The 13530-nt window shown below is 41.6% G+C and overlaps 1 protein-coding gene across 2 annotated transcripts in view; it reads right to left on the bottom strand.

Moving 5' to 3' along the window:
* Positions 1-13530, bottom strand: part of SERPINI1 (serpin family I member 1) — a 46050-nt gene that overhangs the window by 12248 nt on the left and 20272 nt on the right. For both annotated transcript variants that reach the window (XM_032698546.1, XM_032698547.1), the window contains 4 exons: positions 8640-8907; positions 7160-7390; positions 4436-4630; positions 3415-3619 (listed from right to left, as the gene is read on the bottom strand). In XM_032698546.1, the coding sequence (XP_032554437.1) occupies positions 3415-3619; positions 4436-4630; positions 7160-7390; positions 8640-8889 (881 nt within the window). In that variant the 5' untranslated portion in view covers positions 8890-8907. The remainder of the gene's footprint in view (positions 1-3414; positions 3620-4435; positions 4631-7159; positions 7391-8639; positions 8908-13530) is intronic.

Genomic DNA, 13530 nt, shown 5'->3' with positions numbered 1-13530 from the left:
GGGACACTGTCTTGTCATCCAGTAGAAAAATGACTCATCCCAAAGTGTATCATTTCAAAAATTACTAAGGGTTCTGAACGAGCCAGAGCAAGAAAATTCCAGGTTTTCAGATTGGTTCTAATACATTCAATTCTGCAGAACAAAAGGCTCCATTGCTTGACATCAATATTCTTGCTTGGAGGGCAGGCTCTGAGGATCTGAAGCACTATTTTTACCCCAGCAGCCCCTCCAGTGCCAAGCTGTCAGCTGATATCAATTCCAACATTTCGGCTGGAATTTCAGCTGGGCTGTCCCGAGGTGCCAGAACCAGCCTGAATGATTTAACAGCCTGAAAACAAACAAGCAAGAGAGCAAAAAAACCCCCACTGACTGCAAAACCAACCCCAAAACCCCCACTCATCTGCTCTGGCCAGGTGGAGAAAGGCAGGTTGTGGGTTTTTCTCTGGCAAGATCCTTCTTTCCAGGGCTAAATATGGGCTGAGAATGGATTTCAGTGGGACAGTTTTATGCCTTTTATGTGGTTGTATCTCCAGAACATCCAGCACTGGCCCATTCCATTCTTCATGAAAAGAGGACTTGAGACAGCAGGTTAAAAACCAAAAGATAGAGGATTTTTTTAATTTGGGTTTAGATTTTTGAGCGGTTTTGTTTTGTTTTTTTTTTTTTTTTTTTTTTTGTTTTTTAGAGAAAACAACCTTCAGGTAAAACCACTTATTTCAGCACTGTCTAAAGCATTTTTAAGGTATTTTAAGTGTACAAAAATACAAGGTTATTATAGAGATTTGGAACACTCCTTAAGAGGAGATCTGCAAACTGTAGCACTGCTATTAGGTACCAGTTCCTCCTCTGCTCTTCAAATAATTTATGTTACAGAGACAGCTTTGTAAATTAGATTCATGGTCTGTTTCACTCCTATACAAAAAGTGGATTAAAATGTTGATCATTTTAGTCTGGGTTAAGCTGGAAACAATGATTTGGAAATGAAAATGAGAAAGTATAATTTAACAATTCTGTACAAATCTCTCCTTTGCTATTAAGAGGAATAATACCCAATTTCATTTGCACACAGATAATGCAGACAGAAATTGCAAAGTTGTGATTAATTCTGCTTTGGTTCGTCATTCAGGTCCTATTACAAATGTATAAGTTTAAAAAATGTTCACTTTATAATTGGATAGCATCTTTCAAGATATAAAAATTTAATTTTATTCCACTGCTGCTTTCAATTTCTCAGTGGACAGAGCCTGGAGGCCACATTTCATAACACGCTTTTTCTGAGTCACAGCATCAAATATTTATGAAGTGTTTATTTAGAGCATTGACAAAATCCTGCAGATCACCTCTAAATCCCTAATGGAAATCCAACACCTTGGGAGCAGGCAATTAATCTTTGGAGTTTCTCTAAGGAGACTGCAGTATTACTATATGGAATTTCAAGCTCACAGTAGTTATCTTTTATAATCTGGAAATACTGAAGGTAACTGGCACATGGTTCCACCTGGTTTGCCTCCGTATAACTGTAATTTGCAAGTGTTTATCAAGCTCTTTGAGGTTGTTGGATAAGAGAGACAGCCATTACAAGCAGCCTGAGGGCAGAATAAATAAAGACATTTTATGATGACACAAACCCCAGGGCTCAGATTCACACCTGAGAACCTGGTTACAGAGAATCCTGAACTCTCTGCTCTTACTTAGAAGCAAACAAACCCCCAGACCACCTCTACAAACTTAATTCAAGTCATGAACATAATTAGTATGTTTTCAAGGCCATTGGTGTATTTAGACACCCAAGATTCTCAAATGTGGAAGGTGGTTTTCACAGATTCTCCACTGAATCAATGGAGAGGGACTCCTGTTGTGGATCTCACACTCCAGAAATTCTTTGAGAGAAGATGTCCAACTTCAGCAGCTGATGCACAGGCTGGGAAATGTGCCAGGCATAAAAACAAAGCTTAAGGGATGGAAGAATCCTCGGATTTTGCCTCTAATTAACATCTAGGTCAGGTTTGCCCAGAGTCTGCAGAGAAAGAGCCCGTGAGAAATTCCCCTCCCCTGTGTCTTAGTGGACTTTGTGAAGTCTCTGGGACTTGAAGCTCCAAGAGAAAATAAACCAAAAAAAATCCCGGGAATAGTGTAGAGTAGGTTCAGTTTGTAAAAAACCTGCAATGCAGCTCTTTGCTGCTCTTCTTCTTCTTTAAAGAGCAGTGACTTAAACAAAGAGAGAAACTCTTACTATGGGGCAGCAAAAAAACAGCCCAAAAATGCTGCTGTTCCCTCACCACTCTGCCTTTAAAGCTGGAGAAGTGGAATTCTGTCTCCATTTGGAATCAGGGCACGCTGACAGCACCAGTCCATCTCAACCTAATTTATCCTGGCCAGCCTTGTTTATTGTGCTCAGCTGCAGTTCAGCTTCTGGAAAGTGGTCTTGGCTTTGGAAAGGAAGCTGATGGACTGCAGGGAGCCTTAACACGGCAAATGTGACAAACTCAAATCTCCAAGTCACCCGAAAACAACTATTTTAATGATTAAAAGGATTCACTACAGCTTATTTTTCCTGCTGCTCTGTACCCACTTCACAGTGCCACAAAAACAGAGCAAGGTGAAGTGATTCCATTGAAACTGTGCCCTATTGTTACATAAACACTTCTATGAAATCAGGATGAATCACTTGCAGGACACAGTGATCCAACTGTACATTATTAGTGACATTTAGTAGTAAACAACTCTGCTACTAAATCAGGCACAGAGCATGAAAAATAATTAGAGGTGGATGAAGCAGGATTCCAGAAAAGATCCTAAGTGGTAGATGGGAGCAAATTGCCACTGAGCACCCACAACCTGCAAATGAACTAACAGAAGTTTCATCCCTTCTGCTATAATGTCTTGTTATTCTATTGCTTCTCTCAGGAAAAAGCAAGCAGCATTTATTTCAGCAAAGAAAAAAGCCTCAAATTGACTGGAATTAGTTCTCAACACTCAACCATTTGTATCCACACAGACACACACCACTAGCACTTCTCCAAATAGCAGCACACAGAAACCTAATTAGCACCTAAATGAAACATCTGACAGTTCAGACTTGCAGTATTTCTGGGGCTCCTGTCTAAATGGGACTTATCCATAATGAGTTCTGCAGTACTCTGAGCATCATTCCAAGTGGATATGCTCCTGATGAGGAGGAAACTTTCCTCTCTGGAGTGTTCTATGAAAGGGATATAAATGCAGAGCTCATCTGTTGCTCAACCAACCATCATTCTGCCCTGCACCCCCCAGGCTTTCCTGCCAAAGCAACCTTCCCTTAGGTGCTCCAGAACCACAGGCTTGGGCAAGATGGACAAGTTTTCCCTACTCTGCTCCTCCAACCATTCTGGATGCAGTTTTTCCCCCTCCAGTGCCATGGGAGCACATTCTCACCTTGGTAAATACACTTCCACTTTCTGCTTCTTTACAGAATTGGCCCATTCATTAATCAAGGAGGCTTTGACCAGTGGTTCCAGTGTGACCAGAGGAACCTCCTGCCTGGACAGGACGATCATCATACTGATCTCATCTCCCTCATAGGGGATCTCCAGAACCTGGTAGATGCCACCTGCTTCGTTGGAGCCATCACTGAACTCCCCTATAACAGAAAAACAACAAAAAAACCCATTAGAAGGATTTTCTTTTGTCTTCACTGGAGATAGGGGAAAATAGAACCCTAATAGTAAGTAGTACTTACTAAACATACATAATAATAAACATAAAAATGACTCTACTTACTCTGTATAAAATTTGTATAGGTTTCTACATCATAGGATTTGAGGCTTACATGTGATTTCCTGAAGAACACAAGCTCATGCAATGACACAGTTTGGACATAATTACACTTTTATGACCCAAATTCCACTGGTTAGACAGATGAGGCTAAAATTTAAGGCAGCTAAGACCTTCATGGAAATGGGCAGAGGTTTTGTATTCAGGAGAGAGAATTTTTCAGTGATGAGACTCAGTGAAATGCTGCCAATACCAGACACCACAGAACTCCCTTGGAACTCAAGCTCAAGATAAAAATGATCATTAATTCTGCTGTTCAAGAAACCCCTATTTTACCTTTTCAAGGATATTACAACAGTTCTGAGCAAATATTACTAATTTTAATATTTAGCACAGGACAAGAAAAATATAAGCAGGACTAACTTGAGAATTGTAAATAGGGTAAATACAAGGGATAAACATTCTGAAATTCACCACGTGGCACCAAACAGGTCATTAAAATTGTTACCTAGTTATCACATACACATTAGGGAAAGACACCAAAATCTGAGTCCCTTCATTGGGCAAAGAGCACATCAAAAATTCCAGGTGAAAGAAGAGACAAAAATTCAAATTAACATTACTGCAACAAACTGATTAAGCCAAGACTTACTGGCTTTAAACTGCTAAAGGTCCAACTCACCGTAGTAAAACTCTCCCTGTTGGTACATCATTGGAATTTGCACTTCACTTTCATCATCTTTAGTGAAAGAAAAAGTTCTTGTATTTTCAGGTCTGAACTGTGACTTCCAGTTGCCCTTAAAGTAGATTGCATTGATGAGAGCCAAATGAGTGAGAGCACCAAAATCTCCCGAAGACACAAAATCTTTGATCATACCTAAAAAGAAACCCAACTGTCAGTCTGTGTGTCAAACTGAGCATTAAATCAAAACTTGAGACAGCTTGGAAAATGCAAGAAAATAAAAAGCTGTGCTAACATGTAATTTCCAATTCAGATGTTTCATTAAATCTCAAATTAAACTGCCAGTGTTTTGTAAACCTAAATCACAGTACAGGTGCATAAACCCTTCCATCAAGCACAAGTTAGTCAACTGTTTCTTGATCACTACTAAATATACCCCACAAGGAAACCATGTGGAAAAGGGTCACACATGGAATGTTTACACTGGGGCTATGAAACAGTTCAGCATTTTCATCTTGAGGGCAGAACTTGTGCAAACTTTGGCTCCGATCCCAAGCAGCGCTGAAATGGGTGCTCGGTTTAACGTGCACCCACTGGAACTCCCCCTGGGCCAGTTTTGAAGGAAGCATTCCATTCCAGCACTGCCCTACTGACTCCAAAGCAAGGACTGATCATCAAAACCCCACAGGAATCCACAGCATTTGCTCCACTGACATCAGCTCCTGAACAGTAAAAGGGAACAGCCAGGGAGCATCTGCTCCGTTCAGCTGAGCGGGGCGGCTGCTCTGCTCCCACTCCTCCATCAGCCATTCCCATCACAACACACTCTGCTACCTGCTTTAGCTCATCTTACATGGCTTGATTTCAGCAAAATCATTTCCAGTTTGGCAAATTTGGTGCACTGACCAGCTCTGCCGCTGCTCTTGAAGAATGACAGCTTTCCTTGCTCACTTCTATTTTTAACTAATATTGCAATGCAAGGTGTTAAATAAACACATTCCTCAGTCTGGTTATTACTCCTTAATCCATGGTTTAAAAAACAAATTAATTCTGCTTTCTGGAGCACATGATCCTGACTAACTGGTGTGAAATTTGTGTATCCCAGGACAGGATTTCTTCCAGGTTGCTGTTTGTGCTCCATTTTATCCAGAAGGATAAAGGAATGAGGTGTGACTGATACTGCCACACTCACTAGGAGACTAGGGAAAAAAAAAGGAAACATTAACAAGGAAAACACTTCCAGGTTTCTGTTTCTATTTGGAAAGTCATATTGCCTTATGTTTTTTCAACCACCTCTCGTTAACACACTAATGAAATGTGAGGCATTTTTCTGCCCAGAGAAACCTTTCACAGTTCTGGTTTCTGCTCTGAGCCTCCCGTCAGGCTCATCCTACTGGAACTGGAAACCTGCCTGTCCTGAACCCCTTTCCTAAGGAGAACATAAGCCTCCTCTGTCAGAGCTGGAGGCAGAGGGAATGAGATGGAGTGGCCAGAGAGCAGCTGAGGGACTGTTACATCCCAGCCTGATGCCAAGAGCCCCCCAGTCTTTGTCAGCCCTGGTTCTCCTTTTCCCTCAGACAGACCCCACGTTTCCCTGAAAACACTTGGCAATCTGCTGCATCACTGACATCCATCTCTACCTGGAGACTGAGATAAAGGGTAGAGTTTGTTATGGACACAACAGCTGCCACGTTCCCCTGGAAAAACACCACATCACTGTCAAACTGGAATAAAAGCATTACATGAGGAGTTTTCCTGCTTTGGAGCCACTTCCATAAAGCATTATGGATTCTTAAATGCTCAGACCACGTGGTGATGTGGTGAATTCCTTATGGGGACCCTGATCCCTTCAAATTTCCAATGGTACAACTGGGTTAGAGTCGGACCTGATGAATTCCTTGTAAAATATCAACCTTCAGAGTGGGCCAGATGAACCAGAAGGAGATGATGCTTTGATCCTTACAATGGGAGAAGCAACTGCACTCCCTAACCTGGAGACTCTGCAGGTATCCAGGGAATGTCTCCTCTTTGGGATCTGCCAAGCCAAACCAGCACTGCAGCAAGCAGCTCTCAGTGTGCTTATTTACAGCAGTAATTTTGGGCTTAATCCTCTGCTGCAAATTTGTGTTGTGAAACTGTTGACAGTCTTCCTAAAATCAACTACTCTCTAAACACACTATCAGTCCCTCCCATTGCAAAAAATTTCATTACAGAGCCTGATTTTGTGCTTCAAAATTACCTTTTTATTCCCCAGTAGTCTATTTCTCAGTACCTTGTCACCGTTAGTTCCTCAGAGTAGTGATACTACACACATCCAAAGCACAGACCAATAATTCCTTTGTAGACAAATTTTCTGCCACTGGCAATAACACTTGTCTTTTTTTATATAATTTAATACCAAAATCAGTAATAAAATACTATTAAAATGTCTGCAGTTAAAACACTCTCATTCAATAAATGTTAAAGGTACTTTAAGATGGTAAGACCAGAGGAAAAAAAAAATTCAAATAGATGCTACATGATCAACAGTGACTAATATTACTTGTGACAGATCATTCCCACACAGGAAAAAAATAGAAATACTAGAATTGTTTTTGTGGGAGGAGAAACTTTAGACTCAAACAGAAGAGATAAAAGCCAAGGCAACAATTCAACAACACTGCAGAAGTCTGGAAACAGAAACACTTCCCGCAGGAAGCGTCCAAAAGAATCCCGTGGACTTACTGTTTGTGTGATTCTCCACCCACTTGTTGATTTGGGCAGCAACTGCTGCACTTTGGCTGAAATCCACATTCTCCACTTCAGCTTTAAAGTATTTCTTGACCAACTGCAGGAATTTGTCACTGACATGGAACCCATTCTGCACATACAGGGAGTTGGCGATATCCAGCACGTAATGACTTTCTTCAGTAGTTGCCATGTCAGAAAGGTCCTTCAGGAAGGTAAATTCTTCACCTGAGGGAAGAAAAACAGCTTCAGTGGTTCAGAAAAAAAAGTTAATCCGTGTTTTTTTCTGCTGAAAATTCACTAAGATAAAAAAAAAAAAGTCTTCTTTTTTTAAATAAACTTGTTTCTAAACCTACACACACACACACACACTTTCAGATCTGAAGGAATATTTTACAAGAACATATTACTTGGAGCTTATTTTTTCTACTAGTTATAATTAGTATAATTAATGAGACATTTGAATACCATCAGAGACAAAGGTATCAATGGAAATCCTTTCAGCATCAAAAGAGCAATTAAAGAAATTATTACTGGTCACATTTGTATGTCTTGCCACCACAAATCCTTAACAGAACTTTTGTTCCATCCTAAAAGCCAGTTGTTTAAGGAGAAATGGATTTCAAATTTTGAAACTAAGGACTTCCCACAGAGTTCTCTATGCAAAAAGCAGGTCTAGAATTTCCCAGGATCTTGTGTGGGGCAGGACAGAATCATTTACTTGGGTAATGAGGAATCCTGAGGAGGACTACAGCAGTCTAGGAAGCTTGTACTGCTGCATCATATACCTGAAGCTGAAATTTCCAATTTAAAAAAACCAACAAAACAAACCTTAAAATCTGATTGCAATGATATATTCTAAGCAGAAATTATGGAGATGCTCTCACTGAATACCACTCAGTGAGAAGAGTGAATAGCCCAGCTCAAATCAACTGCATAACTCCTTCAATTAGAGCTGAGGGATAATTGATTAATGTTCTAGAGACAAACCGCAGAATTAAATTCGTGCCTCCACAGAGAGGCATCATCCCTGCAGTGGTTTTGTTAAACACAGCTTGGTCACCGTGTTCAGAAATTCCTCCCCAAGATCCTTTCACTGAAGACTTGAAAGTCCAGCACTTTGTATGAATAAGAAATTTCAGTCAGGTTTCAAACCAGTTCCTTTGATATCGATATAAGCAATTTTGCTGAAACTACTGCTTTCCTTTCAGGTTTCACTATTAATCCCTAAAAAGGATGTTCCTAAAAATCTTCTTATATCCCTGGAGGCAAAGGCAAGCTTATTCTGCAGCAAGCAAAATGAACAGTTGGCTGCAGTAGGTGAAGATTCAGGTGCCCCAGCATGTCCAGACCATCAACAGGACACCAAGAAACCCAGTGATTAATAACCTAAGGACATGACCAGGCCACCTGCAGCCTTGTTCAGGCATTGCCACCTGTTTATTTAAAAAAGTTACACATGATTAAGAGGCCTCACCATTTTTCAAGCTGTCAAACCCCAAGGAATGTCGGATCTCTTTCAAAGTGGTTCCATGGGCTCCCAGCTCCACCATTCCCATGGCCAGTGCAATGCTCAGAGGAGAGAAAAGGATGTTCTCATCTTCTCTGGTGGCTCTCAGCTGGTTGTAAATGTTCACAGAGAGCTCAGCAATGGTTTCATCAGGAAAATTGGTCTTGAAAGCCTCACTTTGCAAAACAAGCAAAGACAACAGTCCAAGGAAATACATGACTTGAGATTTTAAGATCTGCAAGATAAATTTTAGAGAAAATAAATTAACTTTGTTAAAGTAGAATAAGATTCAACTTTAGTCTTAAGTCTGGGGGGAAAAAAAACCTGGGTCAGAGCTCAATGCACAATGCAGTTATTTGGAGGAGAATGTTCAAACTGAGGTAAGGATCTATTTTCAAACAAAAGAAAAATCTGCTTCAGTAGGTAAATGTATGTTTTTGAACTCTTCCAGCCCCAGATTAACAAAACACTCATGGCTACTACAGAAAAAGACCCCAAAGACAGCAACACCTTTCCTACTTCATGTTTGAATTCTGCTCTTGTGGTTGTTCAGCAAGGCTGACCTGGAATCGGTTTGTGCTTCTGCATTTTTTCACCAAGGAGACCCAAAAATCCACTATTTCTTTCATTTGACCTTCCAGTAGGATACAACTTATTCATCTAAGTCACTCTAAGCCCCCAAAAGGGAAAAATATTTCCAGCAGTGTAGGACAGCTCGCTGACACAGTGACAAAGTTACTGTACCGTGAGGTTGCTCCCTTGCAAAACACCTGGCAAGCAGCCAAAACTTCTTTGAAGGAAAAATCAATCATTCCTTGGTTACCAAATGAAACTCCTTTTGTTAGTAAATACTGTGAAAAGTTGGGTAGCTACGCTGGCCAGGAGTCAACACCCCCTCAGAGTGGGTTACTGTACATTCCAGGCAGGAAGATTCTTGTGGAAACAAGAAAGTAAACTAAATAAAAAAAAAAGGTGAGCGCTGATGCTTTTGACTAATCCATCCTTCAAGCTTTGCAAAATGCTTCAGTAAGCAACAGTCCTCACTCTGAATAACCCCAGTTCAGCTCATCACACTGCCAACAGTAGAATTCCAGCTCTGGAGCAGTGTGTGTGTGTATCTCCATCCTTCCATTTTTCCCTTTACACTCCGTGCTCCCTCAGCATCTGACCCACTAATGCTCCGTGTCTTGGGCCAGAAACACGACCAACAGAGCTCACATTTCAGTTCCTTCCCTCTGCCACTCCCGGTGTCTCTAACATACAACAGAGCCAATCCTCCCCAGGCAGGAGGTTGGACAGGATGGGACTAAAAGCTTTATTCCAGCAGTGTTTCCATGTTGTTGTGTCAGTGTGCAGGGCTCCTCAGCCCAGCTCAAATTGTGGGAATGCTGCTGCTCCGCTGAACCCATCTGCATGCAGCCAGCCCAAGTGCCTCTCCTTATGCTTCCCAGCAATCCTGGGCCCCTATTTCCACGGGGTTCTATATCCATGGCACAAAGCAAGCTTTACACAACATTTATATTCTGCATTTCATCTTCAAAGGCCTGTGTAGCAGCATCTAATTCACTCACACAACACAATGATCCATAATTTAAGTGTTATTACTCACATTTTATAGCTGAGAAAATACAGAGGACAACTGGGTACACACACGTGCCTTGGCAGCCACTGGGGCTGGCACTGGTTAAGATTCCTCCTGTCCCCCAGCCTTGGATTTGTTTAGTCCTGAACTGAGAAAATTAAACAGATGAACCAGTGCAGGGATCACACAGAGTTCAGGGAAAAGGAGAGCCTTGACTCTCCCCTGCCCCTCCTCTCATTTCTCATGATTGTTTCCATATTTGTGAGGAATATCCCCCTTTTCTCCATTTCCAGTAAACTCTCCTCTGTGCTGGCATCACTTCATCTCTCTGGGCTACCTGATCAATCTTCCTCTGATCCTTAGCAAAGTATCAAAAGTCTCCACTGAAGGCTCTTTGTTTAAGAACAGCCCAGACAAGCCATCCAAGCCTGAAGCACCAGGTTTAATAGTTGTTGCTGACATGTTTCACTCCCAAAAGTCCCCAGCACTTTGCTGCTGCCCAGTGGTAAACACTGCACTCTGACCACCACTAGTTATTTCACAAAGACTCAGTTTTTTATAACCAAAACCATTAGCCACACACCACAGACTTCCCCAATAACTGCTTTTCTTCATAGCAGTTAACTTTTTTTTTTAAATCTGTCCATTTAGAAAGTATTGACTTAAGGATATTAAGGTTTCTGTTATAGAAAATAACTGGATTTCTCTGTGATCAAGGGTATTCTAGATTTCTTTATTTTAGAAAAACCCAGCTCTCACAATGTTACATAAGACTTCAGTCAGCACATCCCTGGGATAGACTGAGCCCAGGTATTATTCTCTTATCCTAAAAGCTGCACAAGGCAAGAAAGGCTTAATGAACCCACGTCACACAGGTCTAGAGCAGCATCAAAAATGGGGCTCAAAAAACAGATAAGCAGAAGCTCATCTTTCTTTGGTTGAGGATGAACCCAAATCTGGGGACTCTCCCATCCTAATCCATACAAACCAGTTGTGCAGCTCAATGTGGATGCAATTATACAGAGAGCTCAGCTTTCCCCTCCAGGATCAAGAATTGTTTGAGCTCACTTTGAGACCTGACATGGTTAAAACAGATATAAAATAACCTTAAATTTTAAAAAAGTCAAATTCCCCAGCCTTTCAGCTGCAGAGGCAGCTGTTCAGCCCTCTATCACTGATCGTGGTCCTGTGTGCTATTGCCAGACAGGCTTAAATAATTGCAGGGGGGAAGTTTATACATCTTAATTAAGTGCTTAATGTGCAGGTCAGACTGTCTGAATGCTAATAAAATATTTGGTATTAGACAATGCTAAAAACCCCCAAATTATTTACAAATCAAAGGCATGTTTCTTTGTGACCACTCTGGAAAAGCTCCTTATGTGAAATAATTAAGTTACAATACTTTTCATTATTTAGTTGGACAGAAAATGGGGTAAGTGCATAGATGGAGACAAATACAATTTATAGTGAAATGCACTTAACAAGACAAAGTACCAAATGTCTGTTTTTAAATACATGCCAAATCCCACTGATGGCAACACAAGAGGTTGAGTGGTGCAGAATTAAAGCTCCCAGTAAAATGAAATAAAGTCTAACAATCTCTATCTCCCCCCCTGCCCCTTCCACATCACTTCAGTCTAGAGAGGTTTTCCAATAGAATTCACAGGGAAGTTCCCCACCCACATGTCCAGGGAAAAGGAAGACAGCAGGGATGCAGGAATGAGCACTTGGGTGTAGACAGAGGATGTGACCAGCTCTTTGGCTGGCACTGCTCTCTAAAGATATTTGTGAAAACATAAAAACATATAATGAGCACAATGCAAGGGAAGGTGATTTAAAGCAAACTGAAGACGGTCAGCGGGGAAGATGCTGTAAAACACCACAGACATCTGATCCATCCCTGCCAGCCAGGGTGAAAATGGTCTTATCTTATCCATCTATTCAAAGACTTCTGTGGTAAATTCCTCAGTTCAATTCTTCTCTCACTTCTAGTGCATGAGTTCACTGTTCTGACAACGGGGAATCCAGCTCTTAATTGGCATTCCAGTCAGAGTAGTTCCTGCTTCCCTGATCCTGCCTCACTTCAGGCTCTATTACTTTTGGTTTTATGCCTCCTCATGCAGGAGGGTTGGATGCAACCAACAGCTGAGCACTAATTATGTGCAGCAAGTTCTCAGCATCTGTGTCCTGTTAGAGGCAGGGGCACTCTGGTTTGTCACTGCAGCAGCCCTGAGAGCAGCTGTGAATTCACTGTGCCCTCCTCACAAACATGCCTTAAGTGAAGACAGTGAAGCTGAACATTATGTAATGTACATCCAGAAAGTTAAAGAGTTCCTATGAGTATCATCAAACTTTTTACTCAGACTTTTGTCTCCTCCTCAGACATCCCCAGCACAGCCTGTCAGTGCTGATCTGCATCAGTGCAATCCACTTAAATAACACTGCAGCACTGGGAAGGGAGTCAAAGTTCCCACTGAGCAATGTCTAAAAATCAAGAGCCATCAGTTTCAAATGTTTTTCTGTGCACTTTCCATTTCTTGGCTACATGTGGGAACGAAAAAAAGCTGTTAAAAATACCTTCACTCCTCAATCACACAGATGTTAAGACCAACAAAGTGAACTTCTCATTTGAGAGCCAGTCTCAGACAGGGAGTTTTGTTTTATTTTATCTTGATGCATGAATACCTTTCCTTCCAGGCAATCAGCAAATCAGCACAAATATACAAACACTCTCCCTGCAAAACAATTGTGTATCACAATTGCTACAGAGCTTTGTCAGAGTATTAGTTTTGCTCTTGCGTGCAACTGTTCTCAGGGTAAAAAGGCAGCAACAGAACAGCAAACCACAAGATTCCAGATGTCCTTCAGCAGATACTGGCATTGAGGTCACAACTAGTTCAATTCCCAAGGAACCTTTTCATCCAGTATTTCAGAAAACTGCTGCAAAGTTGTCATCAGTCCTGAAAGTCAGCCCAGTACATTTCCACAAGTGGTCACAACCAGCTCAGTGTGAGGGCAGCGTTCCCGTTCTCCTGCCCTTGGCCAGCCCAGATGTGCTCCTGGGCACAGGGAACACCCGTTTTTGTAATGTTTGAAGAAAAACACTCATCTGATAAACACAGAACTGCTGCTTCTCTCCAGCTCCTGCCTTTCCCTGAGCATAAGGCTGGGATGACTAAGAGGAAGCAGAACAACATCGCCCCCTCACTCCCACAAACCCTGAACTATTCGGTTCATCACATGTGCTCTCAGCGAGATGCAGAAGGGGCCGGTGTT

This window comes from Chiroxiphia lanceolata, chromosome 10 (genome assembly GCF_009829145.1).
Source record: "Chiroxiphia lanceolata isolate bChiLan1 chromosome 10, bChiLan1.pri, whole genome shotgun sequence".
Taxonomy (NCBI): Eukaryota; Metazoa; Chordata; class Aves; order Passeriformes; family Pipridae; genus Chiroxiphia; species Chiroxiphia lanceolata.
The sequence above is the reverse complement of the archived record's forward strand: the minus strand, read 5'-3'. Positions and strand labels throughout refer to the sequence as shown.